This window comes from Herpailurus yagouaroundi, unplaced genomic scaffold, assembly GCF_014898765.1.
Source record: "Herpailurus yagouaroundi ecotype Mexico unplaced genomic scaffold, PumYag 166, whole genome shotgun sequence".
Classification (NCBI taxonomy): Eukaryota; Metazoa; Chordata; class Mammalia; order Carnivora; family Felidae; genus Herpailurus; species Herpailurus yagouaroundi.
Window position 1 is genome coordinate 958,149 of NW_024412407.1, and position 27,661 is coordinate 985,809.

The 27,661-nt window shown below is 53.2% G+C and overlaps 1 protein-coding gene across 2 annotated transcripts; it reads right to left on the minus strand.

The window, feature by feature from the left end:
- Positions 1-171: 171 nt before the first annotated feature.
- Positions 172-27,661, minus strand: PDE1B (phosphodiesterase 1B). 2 transcript variants are annotated; one of them, XM_040487885.1, is made up of 16 exons: positions 27,528-27,661; positions 27,315-27,437; positions 10,883-10,996; positions 9,348-9,530; positions 9,085-9,151; positions 8,621-8,737; positions 6,313-6,453; positions 5,804-5,904; positions 5,569-5,694; positions 5,342-5,443; positions 4,136-4,256; positions 3,753-3,834; positions 3,314-3,422; positions 2,708-2,838; positions 2,080-2,199; positions 172-1,581 (listed from the first exon to the last, which is right to left on the minus strand). In XM_040487885.1, the coding sequence occupies exons 2-15, from the start codon at positions 27,422-27,424 to the stop codon at positions 2,096-2,098; spliced, it is 1,608 nt and encodes a 535-aa protein (XP_040343819.1). In that variant the 5' UTR covers positions 27,425-27,437; positions 27,528-27,661; the 3' UTR covers positions 172-1,581; positions 2,080-2,095. The 2 variants fall into 2 exon arrangements, with proteins under 2 accessions (XP_040343819.1, XP_040343820.1); XM_040487886.1 differs by lacking the exons at positions 27,315-27,437; positions 27,528-27,661 and adding exons at positions 15,415-15,629; positions 16,004-16,192.

Here is a 27,661-nt window from a genome sequence, read left to right on the forward strand (position 1 = left end):
CTGGGTGTAAGGTCCCACTTCTGCCATTCCTACTATGTGCTCTCAGGCAAGACCCCAGCTTACCCACCTACACATCAGATAGGGAGAACACCACCAGGATTTTCTCAAGCTTAAGGAGTCCGTGTACATGAAGATGTCCAGTGGACTTCTACCCAGTGAACACCAAACACATCCAGGCCTGGTCTCCCTTCTTTATTGATCTCTGGCTATAGCAGGGTTCTGGGAGACCCAGGGCAGGGGTGAGTCACATGCGTCTCTGCCCCACTCGGGGTGGGGTAGGAGGGACAAGTGTCAGGGTGGCAGGTCTGAGAGACCATGGATATGGACTTCACACGAACAGGGCCCACTGTACAAATGCATGGTTGGTATTTACAAGAAAGGAGGAGGGCAGTCACCTGGACTTGGACCTTTCCTGGGACAAGGCGGCTCAAGGAACCTGAGGAGAGGAAGGGGCACAGGGCCTGGCTGGGCTGTCTTCAGGGGACACCCGGCACCAGCCCTGAGTCCCTCCCATCTGCCTTCCACCCACCACCCTCCACTTGTCCCGGGGGAGGGGCCTCTTGGTGTCTGCAGCTGGGCAGGTGCTGGAAGGGGGAGGGAGGGGAGGGACCCTCTCTGTTAGCAGTGCAGGATTACTGGATTCTACGTCACCCTCCCCATGCACCCTTGACCCCAACCCAGCTGGTCTCTCCTGCCTGTGCTCCTAAGAAGCATCCTGAAGGTGCTTTGCTGGGGAGACCTCAAAGCACTTTACAGACATTGGTCGGATGGGAGCCTCCTGGCCCCAGGGGAGGGGAAGGAGGCAAAGGGCTCAGGACAGCCAGGGTAGGTAAGTGATAAGCCCCAAGGGCCTAGACCAATCCCAAGTTCTTGAGGACCCCAGGGAAGGCCTGTCTTTTCCCCCAGTCGACATTTCAGAATGGGAGGGAAGGAAGATTGGGATTGGGGGGGGGGGGGGGGGGGGGGGGGGGGGGGGGGGGGCTGAGGATGGCGCTGAAGCAGTATAGGTCTGGGGTAAAGAGGATATCCCCCCTCATTCCCAGGCCCTAGAAAGGTATCATGCCCTGAAGGAGCCCACTCCCCTCTTCACACATAGGGCTCTGAAAAACCCCAGCTTTCTATCCTATTCCAGCCCCTCCCAGGGGAGGAAAAGGGGGACCCAGACCCGCCAGCTAAGATCTGGGGGGGGCTGAGGGAACCCCCCAAAATGTATTGCTTAGAAACTTGGAGGCAAAAAGGATGGGGGAGGGCCTGGGGGCTGGCATCTCTGACCCTCCCCTCTGGGCCCTGGGAAGCCTCCAAGAAGCTCCCCTCCCCCAGCCTGCCATCTGGCCACGGAGGGGGTGGGGCACAGTGACCATTGGGACCCTAAAGTTCCCCAGTCTTGCTGCTGGGAAATTGAAGTGTGCCCCAATGGGTGTCGGGTGGGGAGGGGCCCTTCCCCCAACCCCACAATCTCTGGCATTTGGCCTTCGGGTGGGTTGTCTGTTCCTCAACCTCCGTGCTCCCTTGGAGCAGATGGGGGAGCCGGTCCCGATGGATGGTGCTGATGACATCGAACACTTTGGACTCACTGAGGACCTGGGAAAGAGGGAGAGGTCTCAGTGCTCAGCTCTTTGCCTTATCTCCAGCCTGACTCACCTTCTCCAGGTCCCCCCACTCAGTCCCATATACAGTTGTGCCCAAACCACCTTGCACAGGGTGCCCAGCCAAGGGTGTGGTGTTGGGGGATGGTTTTCGACCTCACAGAATCTTGGGCCCTGACTGGGCCCTGTTCCCGAACCCTCTCAAAGGTGCTACAGAGGCTGGCTGCTCAGGCCCTCCCTGTTCTGAGGAGCTTCCTCCTTCCTTCCTGCAGGGAGTGGACAGAGGGGGTGGGAAAAATTCCTTGCTTCCCACTCACACCCTGGCTCAGTCCTGTGTCCACTTCCTCCATTTTCCTCCCCGGAAAGAGTGAGGGAGAACTTCACATCCACTGAACCCCAGAGATGACCCTTCTAAGATGCCTTGTCGGACGCCCAGCTCTCCCGACTCCCTACAGAATCTCCAGACCCTCCCCACTCCACCACATAGGCTCACCGGGGCCAGTCCCAGACTAGTCCAGATTCCCGTTCTGGTTGTGTTCATCTTCAGCAGGGGAGGGCAGGGTGTCTTCCTCACAGGGGGACAGTTCGTCAATGGACATCTGGTTGGTGATACCTGCAGGGGACATTTAGGAAGTCAGGACCAGACCAAGAAATATTTTTCCCCAGAACCCAAGAAGTATATAGAGAAAAGTAAAGGATTCTCATGCATCCTTCCGCCTTCAAGATGAACTATACTCAACCCATGCCAACTTAGGGAGAGCCCCTCCAGCCGTGCTAACATTCACAACCCTCAATTCACCCATAAAGGAAGAGATTTCCCAGCCAAGGCCACCAAGTTACCCAAATCTAACGGGGCGCCATTTGCAGACCACAATATGCATGGAGTCCCTCAGGTTGTGGAATATGGCTGTTCTATCTTCTCTCTTGTCCCCGTTCTAGAATGATCCAGGCCAGTCAGCTCAACAGTCTTTCCTGGGACCTAACTTTAGTCTGATTAGCTCCATCCTCAATTCTGGGAGTCACACAAAGGGACGCTCCAGGGCTTAAGGAAAATGGTCCTGCTACTGCTCCATCAGCCACCCTCCCCACAAGGCCTCATCCCCGCTTCCAACGGTACCCACCACTTGCTGCCCGTTCCTTCCATTTCTGCTTGTTCTCCTGAATGTATTTGGTCCAGGTAGAGCGGAAGCTGACCACATCAGGGTTGGGGTCTCCCACTTCCACATCCAGAGAAGGCTGGCGCCACTGGAAGCTAAAGCAGGCCCCCCAGCTCAAGAGGTGAGACCCGGCCCACTCCAGAGCTGCCTTCCAGCCCTCAGAGTGGAGGGGAAGGAAGACCAGGAGGAGGCTTAAGGAGACTTCTCCTTCTCTCCCTTTCCCTCTGCTAGGTACCCCCAAGTCCCTGGCCCTCTTCACGCAATTTCACCCCTCCCTCTCCACACCTTCCCTCCTACTAGAAGGAAAATAAAAACGAGATTAGCAGAGAGGCAAGAGAGACAGAGCTAATGGAAGAAACAAAAATTGCTGGAGGGGACCACAGGTGCGGGTCACACCCTTCTGGTCTCATCCTTTCACCCCTGTGTGTGACACACATCAGAGACTCCCAAGTTTTGAGTAGCCTGCTTCTCCGCCGGCCCCACCATGGCTGTACCTCCTCCCTGGGCTCTCTGTGAGTCCCTCTTGCCTCCCCCAGAAGCAGGAGACCCGGCTACCCCAGCATCCCTCACCTGGGCTGGTTTTTAGACTTGGAGTCGTCATCCACCAGGGGTTGGACGCTCTTCTCAGCCACATCGGTCAGCACAGAGAAGGTGGGCTCCACGATGAAGTCAATGAAGCCTGCAGGGAAGGGGGAGCAGGATGGAGAGGCCTCACCTGGAGGGCTGGGCAGAGGACGGGGGCCTGTGTGGCTGGCACCCCCTGCTGCGTGGAAAATGGGGTAACCCGGGGCTGAGGAGTTCCCAATGGGGGCAGCCTTTGGAATAATGCCTTTCTGACCCTGCCTTTGCACCCCCAGGCCTTTCACCCGGGACCCCGTGCTCTAGCACAGGCTTACTCGATAGGAAGACTGGTTTTGAGGGATGGCAACTTGGAGCAACCCTGGGCCAGGCCGAGAAGGCATCCTCTCCCCTTCCCGGTACTCTCCTCCCTATGGGAAAGGACACTCACCAATCTGGGACTGCGCCACCAGAGTGGACGTGCGATCGCACAGTGGAGAGAAGGGCAGGCCCAGCTCTGCCTCCTTGTCACCCTGGGGAGAAGACAGGGCAGGGAAAGCTGGAGGGGGTGCCTCAGACTACCAGATCCGGGGTGAGGCTGGGGGAGTTTGGGAGTTGTGGGAGAAGAGGAATTTCAGCGCCTCTGGCCTGGAAATGGATGAGACGCAAGGGGAATGCAACTACAGTTAAGCTTCTGGGAAAATGACATCTGATCCCAGGGGTTTGGGATCAAGTCAGAAGTTGCAGGTAGCTGCACGAAGATCTGGAGGTGGAGTGCGAACCTGGAGAACAAAGAGGAGAGAAGGACAGGGGTGGGTGAAGACGCCATGCTACCTGGCGGAAGAATTCCTCCATGAGGGCCTTGGTCCAGCGGCTGTGGACTGACCACTGCTTGGTTGGGTGGCTGATGTCAGCAGCGTGGAGCAGGAGAGACAGGGCCTTGGACTTGTCAATCCTGGTCAGGGCAGGTGGCAAGCAAAGGGAGACCAATCTTTTAGGATAAGGAAACCTGGACCATTCCTAACTTCCCATCACATGCATGTCCTTGGATCTTTGTGGGCAACTTCAACTGGTCCCTGAGATGACACACATGCGCACGCACACACACAGGTACATACGCGCGCGCGGACACGCTCCTATACGTATAGGAAGCAGCCCGAGCTCTTGGAACCAGAGGCCCTGGGTTCGAATCCCCACTCTACCTACCACTCCCTAGCCGTGAGACACAGAGCAAGTTACTTAAAATCTCCATATTTCACTTTCCTCAAGGCTACCTGGAAATAGTAACAGAGTCCGCCCCACAGGGTAGTTCTGAGAATTAAATGACACACAACATACAGGCATTTGGTAGAGTGTCTGGCACGTGGTAAGTGCTGAGTAGTTATTATCTATAATAACATTAGTAACAATTATTATTGTTATTACTGTTATATTATTATTCCCCGACAATGCCACACTGCACGCTGTCCCACGCAGAGACGCCGTACGGGACACACCTTCAGGACACACACACACACAGTCTGTTCTCTCTTAAACACATTTATAGACTCCCACCCACTTTTAAGCAACATTCAGCAATCACGGCATTTGTTCTGTGCTGTTTTTCTTTAACCTCGAATGATTCTCTCAATAGCCCTATTAGCAGAGGAACTGGCTGTAAGCCGTTGCAGGGAAGCCTGTCACTCTCACACTGCACAGAGAAGAAAGCGAGTCCAGAAAGGTTGCCTGATTTTGCCAACGTTCCAGGGAAAGGCTGTCCTGCAGGGGCTGTAACGTTCATTTCAGACTCCTGGCCCAAAGTGCTCTCCAGGAGACCGACAGCCTGGGCTGTACATAAACCCAGGGCCGTGGACACACACGTGTCACACACACACACACACACACACACACAGGGCCACAGAGACAGACTCAGATACCTGGGACCAGGAGAGTTCCTACATCCAGGTAAAGACCTGGCACCCCAATTGCCCACATACGTGTCCCCATTTCACACAGCCCCCACTCTGGCCGAGTCCCGGTCACACCCCCACCAGATGTCACCTCTCCAGCTGCTGCAAGGCCGTCTTCATGCACTTCACTTGCTGGAAATGGCAGGACATGTCTGTGGCCAACACCATCTCGATGACCAGGGCCCGTAGCTCTCTGGATGGACAGAAGCAGAAAAGCGATCAGCCCCTACAGCACCCAGAGGCAGGAGGGCCAGGAAGGAAGAAGACAGGGTTGGGTGAGGGGTGTCTCCGGGACGGCCACTCCCGCCTTCGGCTCACACAAACTCATCCTTGGTGAGGTTGATGAAAATGTTCATCTCATCATCCTGCATCATTCGGAAGACAGAGCTGATGTGGTGATTCTCCAGCACGGAGCGATCATTGTACAAGATGGCACATTCTGACCTGCAAAGCCAAGGGGTCATCAGGCCCAGCTCCCTATAGGTGGTGACTCCGGTGACCGCCCCCACCCCCACTTGGCCCCTCCTGCCCCTGCCACATCTGCACCCCTCACTTGGTCTGGATGTGGAAGCTGTTGGTCGTGCCTGTGTGCTCATAGTCATGGATGGCTGCAGCAAAGACGATGGCTAAGACCTCGATCTCGGACAGGCAGTGCTGGGAGAAAGGGACAGGATGAGAGGGGTCTGACCCCTGCCCTTCACTGCCCAAAGACCTCCACACCAGGTATACCACTCAGCCCATCCCTTCCATTCTTCGAGGCCAGCTCTTGGGCTAAGACGGCAGGTTTCTCAGCTCCCAGAATGGCGGAATGCCCTCCCTTACCCCACCATGCAACACTCCCACTGCATCCCAGCACACATCCCCAGCATTGCCCATGAAGTTATGGTCCACCCAGGAATTCTCTAGAATTGAGTGAAGTCCAATTTGACTTTGTAAAGACTTTGAGATACCAAAGGCAAGGAACCAAAGAGACAGAAAGGGAAATGGGAGTACAGTCTGGACTTCCCAGTTCTGCAGCCGGAAGACCCTAAACCACGGAAGAATGATCTCCTGGGCACCTACCACCATCCCTGTGCGGAGCAAGAAGCAATGGACTGTCTGGGTAACATCTGCTGCATGGATCTGGTTGTGGTAAGGGTTCTTGTACTTCCCATAGCCTGTCTCCAATGCATCCAAGAAAGTCATCAAAAACACAGTGGGAATCTGCAGTGGGAAGGAGAAAATCGAGGATCTGCAGGAATGGCCCGCAGCCGAGGACTGACATCAGCAATGCCGCCTGTCTACAGGAGGCAGTGGGGCCCAGGGAGAAAGCACGAGCTCAGCAGTCAGGTGAACCTGGGCTCACACCCCACCTCCACCGCCTGCTGGCCCTGTGACCTTGGGTAAGCCACATGCCTCCGATACTTCATTGCAGAATGAAGATAATACCACCTACCTTGAATTTAATGAGATAAGTACAAGGCACTTAGTAAGTGCTCTCTAAAGAGTAGCTGTAATTATTATTATTTCCCTGGGGATTTTTAAGAAAAGAAAACTTCCCTCCTATCTTCCAACCACCCCATCCCATCCCCAATCTGAGACCAAGGAGAGAGGTTAAGGGGAAAAAAATAAGATGACCCTTCCAGACACACCCACCCACCCACCCACCCACACACACTCAAGCACCGGGAGCCAGAGCTCTGTCCAGCTATTGTGAGTTGTCTCTGTATATGCCCTTGGAGCATGCCTGCCTCCTTCAAAGGCTCAAGGCTCCCAGAGGGCAGGGCTGGTGTCTGCACCAGTCTCCCTGGATCTGCTGAGGCTGTGAGGAGAGCACGGTTCAAGACTGGGGCAGGCTTCTGTAGAGGTGAGCAATAGTGAGGAGACGTAGAAGATGCATCACTAATCAGTCAGACCCTAACATCTCCCACCCCCACCCCGGAGGGCTGTGCCCCAAATTCAGGGAATTTTAAAGGACCGTTTCCATGACAACTGCCCTTGCTTCTGCGTTGCCATGGTGTCCCTGGAGGGAAGGGAAGGGACGCAGGGGAGGGGCTGGGTGCCCAGGAAGGGAACGTGGAGCCTGACAAGGGCGGCTCCGACTGGAATCTCTGCCCTGAGTGAACACTAAAGAAGGAAGTGCCCCTCTCTCTCTAATTGCCTTGGCGCACAGTGGACTGGGGCTGGGCCAAACCCAACCTGATGCAGTTATTCTCGGGGTCCCTCAAAACCAGTCCTTCCAGGCAAGGAAGCAAAGTTTAGGAGAACCTGGCGTCTGGAGTATGTCTGAGAGCCAGTTTGGAGAAACAGGAGCTGGGAAAAAGCTTAGGAAAAGGAAGACCCTGCTGTTCTCTGGCCTGGAGAAGGCAGGATTGGAAGGAAGAAAATGAGGCTGCAGAAGGACTGGCCTCAGGAAGGCACCGAGGAAAATCTCAACTGAGCATCTCAGGAAAGTTCTGGAAACCTTCTTGAGAGTTGTTGTAAAACGAGGAGTCAAGGGTCAAGGAAAGGCTCACACGCACCAAAGGCGCATAACAGTGAAGCAGAGGCAGAGGACGGTTGGACGATCTTCCAAAGCCCTCCGAGAAAGGCCCCTCCAACTAGACCCCTTTGTCCCCAGCCTGGCCCCCTCAGAACATTCATGTTTTCCTCTGCTCTAACATCTAGGCCCACCCCCACCTAAGCGCTGGCCAAATATTCCCAATGTGACCCTTCAACCCCTTTACCCTCCAACTCCAAGTGTGGTTTTTCCACATGGAAGTGGTTTTTTTCCAGCCCCTATTCCCCAAAGACACTCTCCCCTGGCACAGAATCTGGAGAGGACTTTAATCCCATATTCTTTGTGGTCAGCCAAGCTGAAGAACAAACGGAGTTCACACACCCTCCCTCCCCTCAGACAGCCCCACCCAGCCTCGCCAAGAGTTGATCCTCTCCATAAAACTCCCTGGCCAGAGACTAGAGTTGAGGGGGAAGGGAAGGAGTGGCCAGGAAACAAATGGAGAGACTCTAGTCCCAAGGGCACAGGCTGACAGCATCTGGACTCTAGGCCTCAGGTGTCCACAGGCAGGAGGCAGGGTGGCTGACACAGGGAGCTGAACCTCGGGCCAGCCTGGAGAGGACAAGTTATGAGAAAGAAGCAAAGCGGGAGAGAGCAGAACCCTAGGCTGGAAGGTTGCAGACCTAGAATCTTCTCCTCGAAAACAATAAATGAAGTCAGAAGCTCAGGATGGAGCAAGTGAAAGAGAGGCTGCGCAGGTGGGCACAGGGACACTTCCCTGATGGTGAGACTGGGTGAGGGAGCCTGTGGGACCTGCTTGTTGGGAATCTTCTAGAATAGGAGTGATGGGAGCCGAGAACCCTGCCCAGGAAGAGGGGTCCGATGCTGCCCAACCTTAAAGCGGCTGATGAGGTTATGCCGAGTCAGTAACTCAAAAACAATGGTCCTCAGGGCGTGGTCATCTGCTGCCCGGTTCAAGGAGAAGACGTCAAAGCACCAGAGGTCCAGGTTCTGTGGAAACAACAGACTAGGCAGGGAGACTCCCAGGGGAGCTTCCCAGCCTCTGCAAGGGTTACAATTAGACTTCAAGGAGGACTTCCCAATGTTTACAGAGGCTTGGGAAGCAGGAAGACAAAGACGTGGTGAAGCGGGGCCTCCTTCTTCTCAACACATCTCTCAGTACAGAGGGGACAAAAACGTAGGAGTTTGCCTCTGGAGTGGGCAACATGTCGTTTTGAGGAGCATGGGAATGGCAGTTAAAAGGGAAAGCAAAAATCACCCCATGAAGAGTCGGAAAGTCCCAATGAGCATTCCATCCCCCACCCTTCTTCCTCTTTCCCAAAAACCTGGGGGGTCACCTTGAGACAGTTGAGGACCACAGTGGAATAGGTGGGGCCCACAGAGGTATACGTTCTCCGGAACATCCTAAGGGCGAATGATGAAAAGAAGCGCAGGTAAGAAAGTTTGGGAAGTGGGGTCTGAGTGGGGCAGGCTGTGAGGCTGCGCGCTGGGTGCAGGGGGGCCACGCCGGCGGTCCGGTAGGGGCCCCGGAAGCCCTGGGTGTCTGGGGCACAGGGTCACATCTAGAGGCAGAGGGAGGCTGGGCATGGGCGAGCCTCACCGTTCCACAAAGATGCCGGCCTGCACGGCGTGCACGATGCTGCGGAACTTGGGCTTCTCCTCCGCGCGGCGGCCTTTGGCCCTGGCCTGCTGCGTGAAGGTGGAGGCCAGCCAGTCCCGCACCTCCGAAGGCACAGCATCCGACCGCAGCTCCTGCAGCTCGTCCTCCGTGTCCAAGATTTGCCTGAGGCCCCGGAGGGGAAGTCACAGAACAAAGACAGGGGGTGCTTCCACAGCCTAGAGACGCTGGGTCCAGCCACACCCCACCGCTCAGCAACTCTCCTCGCTCCCTTCTCTGACCCTCCCTTGCCTTTCTCTCACTGCATTTTTTTTTTTTAACGTTTATTTATTTTTGAGACAGGGAGAGAGGCAGAGTGCAAGCGGCGGCAGAGGGGCAGGCAGAGGGAGACGCGGAATCCGAACCGGGCTCTAGGCTCCGAGCTGTCAGCACTGAGCCTGCCGCGGGGTGGGGCTCGAACTCACGAACCGAACCGTGAGATCGTGACCTGAGCCGAAGTCAGAGGCTTACCGCTTAACCGACTGAGCCACTCAGGAGTGCTCTCTCACTACATTTTTTAAATGTCTGTCTCTTTCTATCCGATGCCTCCAATAATGAAACAGCTCACTATGTGAGGTAGTGAGCCTTCCAACTCTGCAAAGTGCTCAAGCAGAAAATGGACCGGGTACCGCCTTGTCAGGGAGCCTGGAGACCGGCAGCACTGTCCAACAGAAATAAAACGCAAGCCACACATAAGTAATTTGAAATTGCTTAGTAGCCATATTAAAAAAGTAAAAAGAGGAGTGCCTGGGTGGCTCAGTCGGTTAGGTGCTGGACTTTGGCTCAGGTCACAATCCCCCAGTTCGTCAGTTCAAGCCCCACGTTGGGCTCTGTGCTGGCAGGCAGCTCAGAGCCTGGAGCCTGCTTCGGTTTCTGTGTCTCCCTCTAGGTCTGCCTCTCTCTCTCAAAAATAAATAAACATCAAAAAAAAGTAATAAATAAAATAAAATAAAAAAGTAAAAAGAACCAGGCGAAACTCATTTTAATGATAAGGTTTCTTTAACCGAATACACCCAAAATATTAGCATTTCGATGTGAAGTCAACAAGTATATGGAGATATTTTACAATCCTTTTTCTCACTCTTTGAAAACCAGCGTGCATTTTACATATACACACACGGCTCAATTCATACTTGAGCTCAACAGCCACCTGTGACCAGTGGCTCCCATCCTGGGCAGCACAGGTCTAGAGGGATTCCTCCCCCACCCGCCAGGCAAGAAGGTTAGGACTACATGAGCTTCAAGGTCCCTTCCAGCTCGGAAGGTCTTCTCTCCTTGGTACCTGTGTCTGTCTCTACCTCTGTTACTCCCTATCTGTTCCTCTGCTTCTTTACCTCCATGACATCTCTATCTACAGTTCTGCTCTCCCATACCTGCTCCGGCCCTGGCACGTGTCTCTGTCACCAGCTTTCTGTCTTACTCCCAACCCTGGATCACTGTGCCTGTCTGGGATCTTCCTGTGTGTGCAGCTCTCTCACCGTGTCTCGTCTATATAGACGGCCTCCAGGAGAGAAGCTGTGTACTCCAGGTTTTTCTTCAGTTCCTCGATGTTCACTTCCCCATTCTCCAACTGCTTCACCATGTAGCGCAGCCTGTGGGGGGTGGGTACGCAGAGCCCGGTCAGACGCTGCTGCTACCTTGTCGTGGGAACACAACACCCTCTGATGGGGTGCATGTTACAGACCCGGCCTCAGTCTTCCACAGATCATTACTCTTTCTAACAGTAAGTATCATAGCTAGTGTCTCTCATCCCAGGCTATTGCCACTGCCTATATTAAATTTATCTACCCCCAAAGTTTCACCCTGGGCTTTTTTCTGGCCCCACCATCCCCACCAATCTCTGACCTCTCAACACCTCCCTTCAGTCAGTTTCCTGAAAACTCTGGCTCTGACTGCCCCGGACGCAGCACCGTTAGGCAGGTACAACAAGCCCCTGAGGCAATGTTTTGGGGATGATCTGTTTCGTAGCCTGGATAACCAAGAGCTGAGATTGCCAATTTCCCCCAGAAGAGTGAGCTGTGGGGTCAACAGCAAGCAAAAGAGCCCCCGAGATTCTTCCATTATGTCCCTTGGTCATGGCAGGGAGGGGGGTACATGTCCACAACCCCTCTGTCCCTGTCAGGGATGGCGAAGACACAGAACAAAGACCAATCTGAATGCTTTCGCCTGGCCTCACTCCATCCAGGCAGAGCTAATGGATTATGATTCCTGAATCCATCAACCCGGACAAAGCAGGATTAACCCCTGCCTCCCCAATGCTGTGCCAAAGAGAAGCATTGGCAATGTGTGACTGTGCCCATCCCCAACCTCTGCCCCACAGCAGCTTCCCCCAGAGCCAGAGTGGTGGGAGTGAGGTCATGGGTCTCACTTACGGGATGCTTTGCCTGAAGGTACAATCCCTCATCTTTTGCACCCGCGAGTGCTTGGGGGTCAGTGATTAAGTGGGAGACTTCTTAGAAGTCCAGCGAGTCCAGCCCAGGCAGCCACAAAGCCAACAAAACTCTGACTTTAGATGGTGATTTTAAAGAAAGCAAAGAAACATTCCCCTCTCACTCCTTCCCCCAGCTCTGCCCTGCCTCGCCTAAAACCAAGGTCGGGGGTGAAATGGTGGCCATGACACTTCCCCACTGAGAGGGGCTTCAGAAACCCAAGGTCACCCTATGAGTCAGGAAGGAGAAAAGAATGAGTCAGGGACCAGAGGCTGAAATTAGCATCAATTCCCAGGGATGCCGGGGAGGGAGAACAATGGTACTCCTGAACAGAAGCGGCTCCAGAATCCTGGGGTCTCAGCAGCTTTGGAAAGGGGGTGCCCGAAATAGCCAGCCACAGGGAGAGTCACAGGCCAACTCTCACCTCAGGAGCCAGCAGTCCTGATGAAGACAGAATGCAAATGGGGCAGAAGGGAAAGGGGGAAAGGGAGGAAGAAAACAGTTGAGGACGATGCGGCAGCTTCCTCAGTGGATGATCTTCAAACCCCACTTCTGACCTTCCTGCTGCATGTGCAAATGGCAGGAAAGAAGCCAGCTTCAGTAAAGCTGCTGCCCCAGCTAGGGCTTCATTAGGGAGGTGGGATAGAGGCTAGTCAACATAAAAGGCTTTCCAGCCAATGAGCTGGGAAGGGGGACTGAGCCAGCCTCTCCCAGACTGCGAACCCAGAGATCGCAGAACAAAGAGGTTCGCTCCTCCTCTGGGCCTTTGGAGCCCAGGCACAAGCCAGGGCTTCCCTTTCCTGGTCAGTCCCTGTGGCCAGGGACCCTCAAATCTGGGGACACACAACCCGAGAAGAAAGAAAAGCCTCTGGTCTCATCTCTCTCCCGGATTCCCGCCCCAGCCCTCATCTTCCACTTTGGTCAGCCGTTTTTAAAACCCAAAACTAAACTCACCAAAGTTCTTCCACTTCCTTTCTCGACCCACCTCTTGAAACATCCCAGCACAGGCTCCCAAAGTGAACAGCCAAGCCCACGCGTGTTCATTTGCATGTATTCGCATAACCGTTAGCAGTGCCGCCAGCTCTACATTTTAAAAGTGATTTCTCCCACATTATCTCATATTATCTTCACAATGGGCCTAGAGGGAGGGAGGGAGTTGGGAGGAAATCGCTACCCCTATTTCTGAAACCGAGGCTGAGTTCTGGGAGGCAGGAATCCTGGATTCAAATCTATCACCTCTTGGCTCTGAGCCCTTGGGCAAGTCACTGACTAATTCTCAATCAGGAGCTATCAAAATGTGGCCTGCAGACCACTGGCATCAGAATCACCTGGGCTACTTGTGAAAAATTGAGATTCTAGGTCCCCCTGCACACCTACTGACCCAGGATTTCTGAGGTCATGGTCCAAGGATCTGCAAACATGTTTAACAAACACCCAGGATGGTTCTCCTGCACACAGAAGTTTGAGAACCTTTCTTTTTGAGCCTCTTTTCCTTCATCTGTAAAACAGTGAAGATAATGATAAACCACCTGTGAAGGGCTGTCAACAAGAGGACTAAATGAAATAATGTGTGCGAAGGGCCTGACACACAATGATGGGTGTCTATAAACGTGATGTGAATCGGAATGAACTGACCAGCATCACGCTGGCCCCACCCCAACCAGCTCACCCACCGTTGCCTTTGAATCCAACAAGCACCTGCCTTCTCCATCCCAAGTCCGGGTGGAGAAGGGTAAGTCTAGTTTGGATGGAGGCTGGTGATTAGGAAGCCCCCTAACAGGGGAAATGGGGCAGTGAACACGGCCATGATCTCTCCTTCATAGTGACAAACCTCTCGTGGGCCACACAATCACCTGATGAGGGAGGTTAAGTGACTGGCCCAAGGTCACACAACTTGTCAATCTCAGTCAGGCAGGCAAGCCCACGACTCACACTACTGGAGCCTAGCTGTGCCCCGCACACCAAAGGTGTTGGGCAGAAGGAGCTCCAGCATGTAACTTGCGTGGAGAGAGGCTGGAACCCATTTCATCATGGCTCCTCAGTGCGCCACCAGGAAGTGCTCGTGTCTGTCGGCCCATAGCAGCCTGTAAGCACCCTAGCGACGCTAACAGTGACTTTGCTTATTCTGCTGCTATACCCAGCGCAGCACCCAGTACGTGCTCAGTGAATGTTCGTTCAATAAACAAAAGGGAGAGGGGGCAGAGGAATCAGGTGCGGAGTTATCTGCCAGAGCTCACGATGGAGATCTCTGAGGCAGGGCTTCTGAAACTCTAATGGAGAGCCTGCAGAGAAGAATGAAGTTGTGGCTGGCTTTAACACACCCTTCCCTCCAAGTTCCTCCTGCCTCCCCCTCTAGATCTTGCTCTTTTATAGCTTCTGGTGAAATCTGAACCTGACATGATCCAGACACCAGAAGGAACGGGGAGGGAGGGAGAGAAAGATTAAAGAATACATTTGACAAATGGGGAGTCCAAGAAGGGGACCTGGACTCGGGCAGCTAGAAGGCTCCAGGTGCTGGACGTCACCCTCCTGAAGTCCTCTATCTCTCCCACACCACCCTTCCAGCCTGGCAGTGGCCTCTCTGGTTCTAAAGTCCTTCAGGGCTGCGGAGTTAGGATCTCCCCAGACCTGCCCACAGCCCTCACCTCAGCATTCTGCAGGAAGTCCCACTTCTCCACCTATGGCAGTATCATTCCACCCCCTCTGGTTCGGTCCTCAGAGAGTCCAGGAAAGGGTCCCTTTCCCTGCACAACAGGATGCTCACCCCTGTCCAGTCCTCATCCTGGCCTAAGGAAAACTGGAAGCTTCCCCAGCAATCCTTCCACCTCCACCCCTAGCCCTGTTTCACCACACCCGCTTCTTTCTCCTTTCCCTTCAGCCCCTGCGCCCCAGGAAAAGTCTCAGACCCTGACCCCTGGGAAGCCCCAGTCTCTCCCAGCTCTAGGCAGCTGAAAGGGAAGGCTCAGGGCAGTAACAATCCCAACACCCCAGAAGAGCTCAGCTTCCCCAGCACTTCATTTCTTTGGATCATCATGGCTGATGATCTGGCCCTTTCCAAAGCCCCCTGTATTACTTCCAGCAACCACACTCCTAAAAAAATCACTGTGAGTGGGCGCTTAGGACAGGACTGCCTCAGGTCAAAGGGCTAGGAGTTGGGAGAAGAATCCTATTTCCCTCTGGGGTTCCTAAGACCAGATGAGGAGATTTCAGAGGAATGTGAGGTCCTAAGGATGCTGGGGTGAGGAGAGCAAGGGGGGAGGCACTGCTAAGTCACCTGCCACCGTTAATAGGAAGCAAAAGAAAGGAAGAAGGAAAGAAACAAAGAAAGAAAGAAACAAAGAAAAGGGAGATGGAAATGGAAGGAGAATAAGGTGAAGGGTAAGACAGATGGTGTAAAAGGTGGAGAAGGCCACACACACACACACACACACACACACACACACACACACACACACACCCACATATGGGGGCCATCAAGTCTTGATCCCTCCCCCTCCACCAAAGTACTAGTGGTGGACCCACAGCAACCTGTCCTCCTTCTCCTCCTCCTCCCCTCTCCCCTTCTCAGCCCTGGTGCCTACCTGAGGATGGGGACCTGGAGGTGGCTCCTTTGCACAGGAACAGGGTTTGCCATGGGAATCAAAGTGTCCTACTTCAGAGTTATCAAAATGCCGCCCCCAGGGCCCCAGGGCCCCTGAGGGGAATGACTCCCTCTTGGGCCCAACTTCCTCCTCCAGGTCTCGGCAGAACTGAGCGACTGACCAGAGAGAACTTTGGGGAGGGGAACAGGAGGGGCCTGACGCGAGGAAGAAGGGAGTGATGAGACAGAGAAGCAGCCCACAGCAACTGGGTGAGAGGCCACGGGAAAAGTTTCACATCTGAATCAGACCGAAAACAAGAATCTGTTCTCAGAAGAATCCCAGAAAGGACAGAAATAGCACAGTCCAGCCCCTTGTTCTGAGGAGGTGGGGCTCCTCTTTGGGGAGAAGGGGTTAGCAGAAGGCTTAAGGGTACAGGGCCAGGGACCCACCCTGAACCTGTTGTGGAGAGGAAGTCCGCCCGTGGGAGGGGAAGGGACCCTGCCAGGGCCCCCTGGAGGGGCTAAGGCAGATTCAGCTCCCTCCCAGGGTCTTCCTCCGGGGCCATTCTTCAAAATGAGCTTTAACCCACCTGAAAGGACAGAAGCAAGACAGCATGAGAAGCAGAAACTACAGGGGAGGGGCTTATGGAAGCCAGGAATCAGGGGAATCCTCACCCAGAGACCCGCTCAAGGGGAGGGAAGGCCCCGCCCAAGCAGTGAATGAAAGTCGGGAGGACTCGCTCATAGAAACGAAGAGGTTGGGCAAGTTACTTTCCCACTCCCAGCCCCCTCCCCCACCCCCCACCGTGGTCTCATCTAGAAAACGCGTACTGGGGGATAACTGTGAATGAACTGGGGAGAGGCCAGTCCAGCCCAGAGGGATAAGAGAATTGATGGGACGGCCTAGGACCGGCCTGGGACCAGGCACCCCCCCTACCCCCCAACCCTTCCGCCTCCGGGCTTTGCTCTCGCTCAGGTTGGGGGGCAGAAGCCGGCCTCTGCGGCGCGAAGTGGACGTGCGCGTACAGCCCCAACCCGCCTCCCGATTGGCTGTGAGGTGACGTCACCGATACAAGCGCACCGGGGCCGCGATTGGTCAGCTGAGGGGCCGGGCGGGGCCAAGGAGGAGAGCCCCGGGTGAAGACAAACGCATCCAGGGAAGAGTCCCGCGCGACTGCCTTCTCCTTAATCCAGGGTTTAGAGCTGGGGATAATGTGGAGATGAGGAAAGGGGACTAGTGGGGATGAGTATGACAGGAGAAAGGGAAAAGAGAAGAAACAGACCAAGAGCTAGGATTTTATGACGGGAAGTCTTCCCCCCGCCAGCTCTATCCCCAAAAAGCGGAGAGAAATTAAAATACCTTGTCACTGTGCCAAAGCCTTGAAGGATTATAAACAAATGAAGTTTGGGAACCTGCTGTTTCTCAGCCTCACTGAGCACTGGGACAAGTGGAAGTGGGCTTCAACAGCAACAGAGAAATGGAGGTTAAATATCTACAAGTTGTTTCCTGGCGTACGTCCCGGTAGCCATGAAGCGGGACTGCTGCAGATTTTGGAAGAAAGGAAACCCTCTCTGGGCCCATCTCATTCTCTCTGCTCTCCCAACACACACACACACACACACACACACACACACACACACACACTGGTGAGTGTTTTTTAGAGAAAAAAAAGGACTAGACCCAAAGTCAGAGACCCAGAACTTGACACCCAGGGGATGAGGGACAAGTCACTGGCCTGGCCTGTGGACATGCTTGCTTGGAGGGACATGGATGGGCTAGGAGTGGAGGAAGGTGGTAGCCAGCTGCACACAGCCTGGAAAACCAACAAACACCAAGCCAGGGCAGCTCCCCCACCCCCCACCCCCAACTCCAGGCCCTGCCACGTCAAGTACACACGAACCTCAACCCTCCCACAGAAAGGTGCAGGTTTCTTTCCCTCTGCTCTCTTGTTCAGTAAAACCAAAGCTGGTGGGACAAGTGACTGCTGACCACCTCACCCCACATACATACATGCTGCATCATCCCAGCATGTATCCCATACCTGCTCATCCCAGCCTGGTATTATTATTAACTGTTCCTAATAAGGAAGGAAATTGGCCAACCACCACCCCTTCCTGGGGAGAACAATTTCACACATATCCACTCACCTACGCATCTACAGACACCCCACACTTCTGTCTGAGCTAACGAGACTTCCCTGCGTGGAAGGCAGGGCATAGATAGGATGACCCCAGCAGCGTCCAGCATGGGCTTTCCTTTAGTCCTTAAATTTAGTTTAAAAATAGCAAGGAGCACAAGCATAACGCCTCCCTCCCAGGATTTTTCCCAGCATTCCCCACCTGCACTGAATAGGAGTTGGGACAGGGGGTAAACCAAGAACTGGAAACCCTGCCTCTGGTCAGAGGAGTGTAAGAGAGAGGGTGGGGATGGGGGAGTGGATGAGAGCAGGGGTGGAGGTGGGGAGGGTCAGGGAAGGGATTAACTGGCTGATGTCAGGGCTCCAAAATCTCAGAAATTGAAAGAGCCAAAGAAATCACCTACATCCAGTGGAAAGAGGACATGAATTAAAATCAGGAGACTTTTGCCTAGACTTTGTCACCATGTATGACCTTGGGCAGGACACTCTGAGGTCTTTTCGTTGTCTGTAAAATGGGGAAGTAATATGTGCTTCACAGAATTCACACAAGGATCAAATGAGATCGCATGAGAGCACCTTGCAAACTATAAAGTGATACATGAAGGTCACAGATTATTCCTTAGCCCAGAGCTTTATTTAGTTATTTGTTCAGCAAACGTTCACTGGGAGTCCTCCATGAACAAAGCCTCCTATGCTCACCCTTGTACCCAGCCGCCTGGTGTGGAAAAGCCCCAGTCACCCTGCCACCACCACTCCAGATGTTTAGGGCTTCTCCCTGGCTCCTGAGTCCACAGGGGCCAGGAGGCAGTCAGAAGCAGAAAGTGGCGAAAATGCAGAGCGCTCCAGCAACCAAGAACAACCAGATCTCTACCTTCCCCAAGCACTGCTGCTCCCCTCACTCCCCTGGCTTCCCCCATTGCTATACAAGCAGCCTCAGTTCTGGCAGCTGGCTGGGCACGGTGGCGGCGGGGGTGGCTCTAGGGATAAAAATAGCCCCCCTGGTGGCAGAGCTGGGGTGCCATCCTGGGAGGCGGTGGGCCTCAGGTTGACATGGCAGCGGTAGTAAGAGATCTCTAGGCACTGGACGGAGGAGCTGGGTGGAGGGAGGGTGGTGGAGGGCGGCAGGGAGTGGGAGAAGAACAGAAACCAAGAGAGTGCAGGGAGAGGAGGAGGAGGAGGAGCAGTGGGGACTAAGGGGGCAGGGAGGGAAAGAAGAGAGATTTGAAAGATGCTGAAGAAGAGGGTCTGGGGAAACACTGAAGCAGAGGTGAAGGGGCTGGCCCCAACCCATGATGTGTCTGAAAGTACTCCTCCTCTGCCTCCTGACCAGAAGCCGTTTCTAACAGGTGTTCCTAGCAAAAGCCCAGAACAGCTCAGATCAGATGAGGAAGAGGGTAACCAAACAGCCTGGGCCTCAGCCCAGACCAATAAGACCCCAGATATCCCAGCTCCCGGCCCAGCCCAGCCCACAAATGAGTCACCTCTCCCTGAGGCTTCAGCCCTTCAGAGAAGGAGGAACTGGGAGGGGTGGGCAATAGAGTCCAAGGAAGGCTAGCTAATGAGCGAGGAGGCTCCCAGGACCCAATCCTTAAGATCTCTCTCTCTTTCTCTATGCCTCACTTGTCCCTCCCTCCCTGCATTGTTTCATTCTGCTCATTAACCACCTCCATGTGGACCACCCCACCAGCCCTCCAAACCACATCCCAGCAGATGTTCCAGCAGATGCCCTGTGTCCAGGGGGCCTAGCAGATGTTGAAGGCGGCCTGGGATGGGAAAGTGAGCTGGAAGCTTGGAAAGGGACTGACTGCAGGTGTGATACTCCAGCGTGGCACAAAACTGTGGACTAGCGAGATTGGAGCCTAGTCCCAGCCCTGCCCCCCAAACTTACCAACCATCTCTAGGCATCACTTTCCTCTGCTGAACATTTTTAAAAATTTTTTAATGTTTATTTATTTTTGAGAGAGAGAGAGAGAGAGAGAGAGAGAGAGAGAGAGACAGAATCTGAAGCAGGCTCCAGGCTCTGAGCTGTCAGCACTTGCGAACTATGAGATCATGACCTGAGGCAAAGTCCACGCTTAACAGACTGAGCCACCCAGGCGCTCCCTCCTCTGAACATTTTATGATTCTCAGATTCAGTGCCTGGGTTGGAGGCACTCAGGAAACAAGATGCCTGGGTCTCGATTCCCTGGTTCAAGTTCATCCTTTCTGAGTAGCTCACCGCTTCCCCAACTCATCCCTACCCTGATGTAAAAGGAGGGAGATGGTTTTCTTCTTTATCACAGGAACGTCACATTCTAACCTCCATGAACTTTCCAGGAAGTTCTCCTGTGTATCTCTGTTTATTCCATCTTGCTGCAATCAAAACAACAGTCAATCTTCTGGGCATTTCAAGAAGGAACAGAAAGGAAGAGAACAACCAGGACACAGAAGTCTTTAGGGTGAGTCTGGTACAATCTGATTTATAATATTTCTTCAAGACTGGAATTTCTAAAGCTACTGTTTGGTAGATATGGTCCGCGTTTAGGGAGCTTGGCGACACTGTTGGGATGTGTGCTCATTCAGCTCAGGCCCCAAGAAGTTTCCAAACAAGGTGGGCCTAGAGGAGAGAGCCAATCACATTAGATGTGGAAGAGCTGATAAACAGGGGAGCAGGGAAGCCAAGGAACAGGAAGGAAAGGGATGTTTCTCTAGCCCTCGGGTCTTGCCTGCCAAAAAAATCACTAAGCCCCCCGGAAGCTAAGCTCCCTTCCCAAAACTAAATGGTGCCAACAGCAGCTGGCAGCCTAATCACGCCACTGCAGCCACAGTAATTATTTGCAAATCTGACTTCTCTTTGCAGCTATGGAATCTGCTGACCAAGGACCCAGGCTGTATCCAACAGCACCACCTGAAGCACCCCCTTTCTTGCTCTTCTCCCAGGCCCCTCCCCCTGCCCAGGTCACTCCCTGGATATACCCTACCCTTTTCCCACCAAGCCTGCTTCTCCACCAAAACCTCATCACGGCTCCCTCAGTGGACTCCTGCCAGGTCTAAGATGCTGAAGTCGAATCCTAACCTGGTGTTTCCTTCTCAGACTCACACAAATGCAGCAGGAGCTGAGGGGAGAGAAGCCACTGCAGGATAAAGGGGGGCGGAGGGGTGGATATTCAGGACAAAGGGGCAAAAGCACCTGCATTAGGGACCTCTCGGCATTGAATGGACAACAATGAATGTTTTTTTTCCCTTCACGTTTTTTTCCCTTCGCCCCCACTAAATAGCCCCAGGATGCTCTCCCAGTTCCCGGGAACCATTAAGTCTTCCTCTCTAGTGGAGGGTCTCATTATCTAACAACTTCCCATCTCTTGGGTGTCTCCCCTGCACCCCACCTGCTGCCCTGGTTTTGTCCCTTTTTCTCAGTCCTGAAGAGGGTTGGAAAATAGCTACTCAACTTCCGTACCTGAGAAAATCAGCCCCCTGAGATCCAAAGGCAATTACTTGGCTTCCTCCCCAGGGAGGCTGGGAGGATGAGGTCACTGAGAAGGCAAAAGAAAGGCGGTGCGGAAGGTGCAGAATACAGCCGTTGAGGCTGGATTTTGAGGCTGGACTCCTAACGTGGTCCCAAAGGGCGCCTGCAGCAAACTCACCCTGCACTATCACCACCACTCCTGGGGGCAGGGAGGGGGAAGAGGAGGGGGAGGCCCCAGGGATGGCCTGGCCCCTGGCCAAGGTGAGAAAGGGGTAGGAGAATTGAGGGCCAGAGAAGCCAGGTCAAAGGGAATAGGGAGAGAGGAAGTGGGACAAGAGAGAAGAGCAAAACGCACCCCAGCAGAGAAAAACAGGAACAAAGGAGGGAAGGGACAGAGGAAAGGATGCAAGAAAAATAAAAGAGGAGGAAAGTAGAGGGAGCAGAGAAGCCGGAAACAAATCCTCGATGATTCCTTTACAGACTCACAAGAGAGGGAAAGATCTGTTTCAAGGTCCCCTGCTCCTCCATCCCACTCAGATGGGAGCGGCCAAAAAAAAAAAAAGAGGGGAAGATAGGAAACAGCTAGCCACTTCATTGACTTCAGGGGCTCCCTGGACAGCAGGCAGGTAGAAAGGGGTCTAGAGAAGTCTAGGCCTCTGTCCTTCTGGGTCTCTCACCTGGCCTTCCAGTACCGGTACATCACACCTCACCATCCTCCTCCTGGCAAATGCAATCTCCACTGTAGAATTTCCTCTCTCGGTCTTTCCAACTGGCCTCCTGGGGCCTCTGGGCAAACAAAGTGATATTTGGGTTCTGAGAGACTTTAGGGATTCTCTAGTATAGGATGTGGCATACCTGATCATATCACTCCCAACAAGACCTAGAAATTTAGGATAAATGCCAGAGAAGAGTTTCTCCAATGCTCCCAGAACTCGCCAGTGGCAGTCCCTGGGCTCCCCACACCCACCATGTCTTAGAACTACAACTGGCCCATCCACTTCTAGCTTGACCCACTGGGAAAAGGGGTGATGGGAGTTAAGTCCTTCTCTTTTCTTTTGACTTCGGTGTCCCACATCCTTTGTAAGACAGCCAGCCTGCAACCCCACTCAGTCTTCTACTGTCTAAGCTCAGACACCTGTCTCAACCCTCCAGACAACCATTCATCAAGACTCTTCCAAATCATGTCCCAGACACCGGGACTTCAACCCATTAAGTAATTCATATTCCTGCTTCTTGAATCTTTAGCTTTCCCCCCCCATCCAAGCCAACGGTCACCCATTCGTTCCCCCTGCCTCTTCACACAGCAAGCTCTGCAATGCTGAAAGAACTCCAGACTTTGCCATCTACAAACCTTCACGTGGATGGTATCAAATGAAGAACTGAGATCAGAGGGACTACGTGTGACTTCAAGGTCATGCAGCTACTAACTGGCGGCATGGGCACATGAACTCCAACTCAAGTCTCCCACCATTCCCTATGTTCTTCCACCACCACCACTCGGCCATGCTCATTCTCTCCAGCCACCCGCTCCGACCAGAGGTTTGTGAAGTTCTTCCTTTGGTCTAAATTGATGTCCTCCCTCCCTGCACCTCCCTTTCCCTTACTGCAAGAGTTTTTCACCTTCTACCATCGAGATGCCTCACTCAAGATACAGCTGATGAAGGAAATGGAAAGACGGGAGGTATTGGTGAGACAGGGGGCTAGAAAACCCAGGAAGGAGAGATTCCCTTTGCCATGGTTGGAAATAAAAGAGGGACTTGGGCTGATCTGAGGAGGGAGGCACTAAAACTCATCCCTGCCAGGGCCTGGGAGAAATGGGGCTTTTTCTCCAGAGATCCAGGGAGCCACAGTTTATCTTGCAATCTTCACAGCAGCCCCACAGCCATATGCAGAAAAAGGAGAACGGCTGCACAGCTTTCAAAAACAGTAAGAGCCACTGAAGATCACTCTGTGGGTCACATACAAAATGAGGACACAAGGGGGGATAAATCAATCAGTGAGGCACCCAGTCCAGTCCCTCAGCTTCCTCCGCCCTTCTCATCTCCCCAGTATTGTAAAAAAAAAAATGTTAGTGTATCGCAGACACCTACACAAGATCACACATACTTAGTATCCCATTACCTACATGCCCACGCGCATGCACATACACACACACACACACACACACATCATCATCATCATCATCATCATCATCATCATCTCATTCATACATAGGACAATTTCGGGTATTCAGGGAAGTGCATGCCCTCCCGACATATTTATTATCACAAATGCCATTTATAAATATGAAAACAAAGAGGCATCCTCATGGAGGTCTGACTCCACAAGCTGCCCCCCACCCCGACAACCTTCACCCAGACACATATGTACCCATGTCAGGCATTACAGTTTTATCCTCATACATCTCATCCACACACCCAAATAACGTTTCTGTATCCTCTCTGCAACTCCTTCAGCTCCAGGCTCCGTCCTGAGGTCCTCAAACCCCACGCCTTTCAAACATCACCTTCTCAAAACACAACACCATCTCCTTTTCCTCCATCCCTATTTCCTGCTACCCCACCCCCCTCCACCCACACGCAGGAACACACGCACCACAGAATCAGAGACAGAACTGGGCCCCGTGACATGTACACATATACTCATTAATTCATTTGTTCATTCCTTTTATTTAACGGCATTTATTGAGTGCCTATTATGTTTCAGGTACCACACTAGACTCTGATGAAACAAAGAAGACCAAAACTAATGCCCAGCTGGGTCCTTGTTCCAGCTCAGCCGTAATGACCTTGAACCACAGCTTAGGACATAGCACCTAGATCTGGGGAGTCCTGAGTCCATGTGAAGAAAGAAGAGGAAGTGATTGTGTTTATACTATCCCAAAGGAAAAGGGAAGTTCTGTCTGTAAAATTCCAGGAGAAACTGGGACAGAGAGAAGAAAGTGATGCTTGTACAATCCTGGGAGAAAGAGAAAGAATTCATTTCTATGCTTTTCTTGGTGTCTAGGCCCCCTCAGAGGAAAAGTTTAGGCAGAAACTGGAGTGGTAGAGCTTTACCGCTTGGATGGATGCAGCAAAATGAGGAACAGGGTGCCTTATCCCCTCTCCACTGCACTTTACTCCAGATTACAAACTCCATAGGAGCAGGGACCATCTACTTTGTTCACTAGTATATCCCAGCCTCCAGCACGTCACCTGACCCTCAGGAGGCACTCAATTAATAGTTGTTGAATGAATGAATGAGCTAAGGATGGCAAGCCAACCAATCTCTGTTCACAGATTTTCTTGATTCACAAAATACACAGAAAACCTCCTTCTACTGACCCTACCCTACACTCCTCAAGGCCCTCTCATCTCAGAGAAGGGTAGGCAGTCCAGTCAAATCCTTCACTCAGGGTTAGAGATACTCACCCTGCTCGACCCATCATCTCCAGACTGTCCATCCCAGCCTCTCTTGTGCCTCCCCTCATGGGTCTGCGCTGTTAGGAAAATTTTCCTGCCAGGTAGAGGTGAAATCCCATAGCTAGAGACACTTCAGCTCATAGCTTCCAGATTTTAAGTTAATCTTTGGCAGAGTCCTACTGTGGGAAACAGGAGTCCTGGATGCCCTTCCCAAGAAGAAACTGCCCTGCACAATGAGATTCATTGATGGGCTTTGTATGGGCTTTGTAACCCAAGGCAAAAACACCAGACCCAGCCTCCCTGAATGGAGGACTCCCTCTAGATGTCCTATATTAGAAATTTAAAGGATATGAGGCGCCACCTGGGTGGCTCAGTCGGTGGTTGAGGGTTTGGAGTGACTTCAGCTCAGGTCACGATCTCACAGTTCACGAGTTCGAGCCCCGCATTGGACTCTATGCTGACAGCTCAGAGCCTGGAGCCTGCTTTGGATTCTATGTCTCCCTCTCTCTCTGCCCTTCCCCTGCTCACGCTCTGTCTCTCTCTCTCTCTCTCTCTCTCTCTCAAAAACAAATAAACATTAAATAATTTTTTAAAAAAGAAACTGAAAGGACAGTTGGGGGGCTGGGGGGATAGGATATGTTGTGTAGAGGAATCAAGGCCTTTATACATATGTCTTCGTTTCTATTCAGAACCCACTCATGGGATAATCATGTCCATCCCCCTCTTTCCACATTCAAGCCTCCCCAATATTCAAACAGGGCCAAATCCAATAAGCCATCAACTCGGGATCTACCTTGATATCAAAATCTTTCTCTGCTCTGAGAAAGGGAGATCAAGAATCCATTCCTGGTGACTGATAATATGAAAACGGGGCTTTTCTGGATAAGTTATGACATGCAGCTAGCACTCTTAAGAACCAGACTGCTGACAGGAGTGAAGACCAGAATAATTCAATCAATAAGACTAGCGATCCCTGTCCACCATGATCTCCCATAAGGACATCTCAGCTAATGCAGTCTGTAGGGACAGCTGCTTCAATTCCCTTCTTTCCCTGGACTTCAGTGCCTCCTCTGGGGATCCTCTTCTCTCACCAGTGAGCACTTCTCATAGTCAAGGAAGAAAGAGCAATTTTCTTCTAGGAAAGACTTTGGGTTAGAAAGGTGTGGGAGACAGTGAACAGGTAAAACCCACTCTCTTGCAGGTCTCATTCATTACCTGGAAAGGAGGCAAGGAAAGTATATGATGAGCTATAAGCACTATGGGGAAGCCGTCCTGGGACACCTTGAATTCTCTAATGTATGAACCATGAGGTCCCTTCTTTGCCTTTCCACCGCTTCCTTACCTGCCCACCCCCACCCCAACCCTGGCTTAGTCACCATTAACAGAGCACCGTCTTCTGTCAAAAATCACCCAGTGCTCCTCCCAACAAAAATCAATTCAATCCGGTTTTCCATTTCTTCATCCCAGAACTCATTCCAAGGCTGCGCTTCATAGAGCCCAGCAAATTGCATTGGCTGGAGGCAGCAAAGGAGAGGAACTGAGAAGCACATTTGGATGCCAAGCCTTGTTGCCCACTGTGCCTCAGTTCTCCCTAAGCCCTCTCCGAGCAGCTACAGTATAAATCAGACAGACCCATCCAATATCAAGGGGTCATCTTATTACCATAGATATAGTATTTTAAAAACAAAGCAATCACTAGCATCCATCCATCTCCTACCACGGTCTCTCCCGCTGCCAGAACCCAGTAAATGGAAAGCTTCAGTGCTCACTATTGAGGATAATGGGGAGGAACTGGGTTTCAGGGCTATGGTTCCCGCATTTCCTCACCAAACATCTCCAGCCTTTTTCCTGGGACCATTGGGAGTCATATCAGGGAGAAGGACACCTTCCCTTGTTCTCTGATTAAGAATCAACAGACTGCGGAGATTACCCGATGGCGTCTGACTGCGAGATAAACATGGTGCATGGTCTGTCTTTGACCCAATCCTCTCCTCCTCTGAGGAACAGAAAGAAAAGTTGCTTCCCTCCCCTGGGACTGGAGTATGGGACACCTGAGTCCCTTGTTTCCCTGTTTATCCATCCTCCCCCATGCCCTTCTCCTGCAACAACAAGAAAAGATGCCTAAATGTGCTTGGAGATCCTTGGGAGATCATATAGCAACAAAAAGGTTTTGACAGTTACCTTATCCCTGTCAATCAATTTTTCTTCACCACCACCACCACCACCACCGCCACCACCACCACCACCACCGGGGGCTCCCAGGTAGGGGCTCCACCCCCCTCTTCCAGATCCCAGCTGGGTCCCCCATCATTACTGTGCACAGTGGATTTCCAGGCCCCAAGAGAAATGAGGGGCTCAGGTACGGGGCGCCCCCCATCCCCACCCCCTGAAAGATGCAGGAGGCTGAAACCACCAATCCCAACGGAGACCCATATGACCCACAGGTTGGCACAAGTATCCCCATGCACTAGATCTGCAGCTGTGTGCCATCACTCTACACACATCTGTGTGTCCCACGGACCCTCATGCACACACATGTGTTCTCACATCTGCACGACCCTGCACACGGATACGTGTGAGTCAGCCTGGCACCTCCCGAAAGCTGCCCGTCTGCAGCCCTGCCACACAGCGCATCCCGTGCCGCCTCTCCGCGTTGCGTGTGTCCCCCGGGGGGTCCACCGGCACGGGCGCGTCATTAGCTTTGCAACTCCTAAACCTTCTCCAACCGGCCGACTTGCTCCGCACATGCCTTTTGCACATGTGGCCTGGCCCTGCGCGTCAGGGCCGCTTATTTCCTCGCACCTGCCAACATGTGTGCCGGAGGGAATCCACCAGCCCGGCTCCAGCTACCCACCCACCCCCACCCCCTTCCGGGCTCCCTAAGATCCCTTCCCCCTACGCCCGGCCGGGGACTCACAGCGAGCGAAGCTTAATCCACATCTTCTTGCTGGGGGCTGACTTCAGCTCCAGGGGTGACGGGCAATCCGACTCCAGCATCTCGGGAGGGCTGCGGGGGGACAGCTCCATGCTCAGCCTCAATCTATGGAACCGAGGGAGGAGACGGCACCGCGGCTCAGCCTCAGCCCCAAGCCGGGAGAGCCCCTCACCGCCCGCCCCAACCACTTCCCACCTGCGGCTGGCGCCGACCAGCCAGGCCGGGATCTCCGGGCTCGGCCCAAGCTGGCGGAGCTGCAGTTCCTGCGGCTCCTGCTCTCGCGCTGTCCAGCCGAGCTCTGGCTCCCAGTCCGAGCCCTCCGCGCCGCC

Bases quoted from the DNA above. Each gene is read 5' to 3' on its own strand.
- PDE1B (XM_040487885.1), bottom strand. From the start codon at position 27,424: ATGGAGCTGTCCCCCCGCAGCCCTCCCGAGATGCTGGAGTCGGATTGC. The intron at 6,454-8,620 runs GTTGGGCAGCAT...TTCCCACTGCAG, and splicing joins ACCTCATCAGCCGCTTTAAG to ATTCCCACTGTGTTTTTGAT. The intron at 2,839-3,313 runs GTGAGGGATGCT...GGCCTGCTTTAG, and splicing joins AAGTCTAAAAACCAGCCCAG to CTTCCAGTGGCGCCAGCCTT.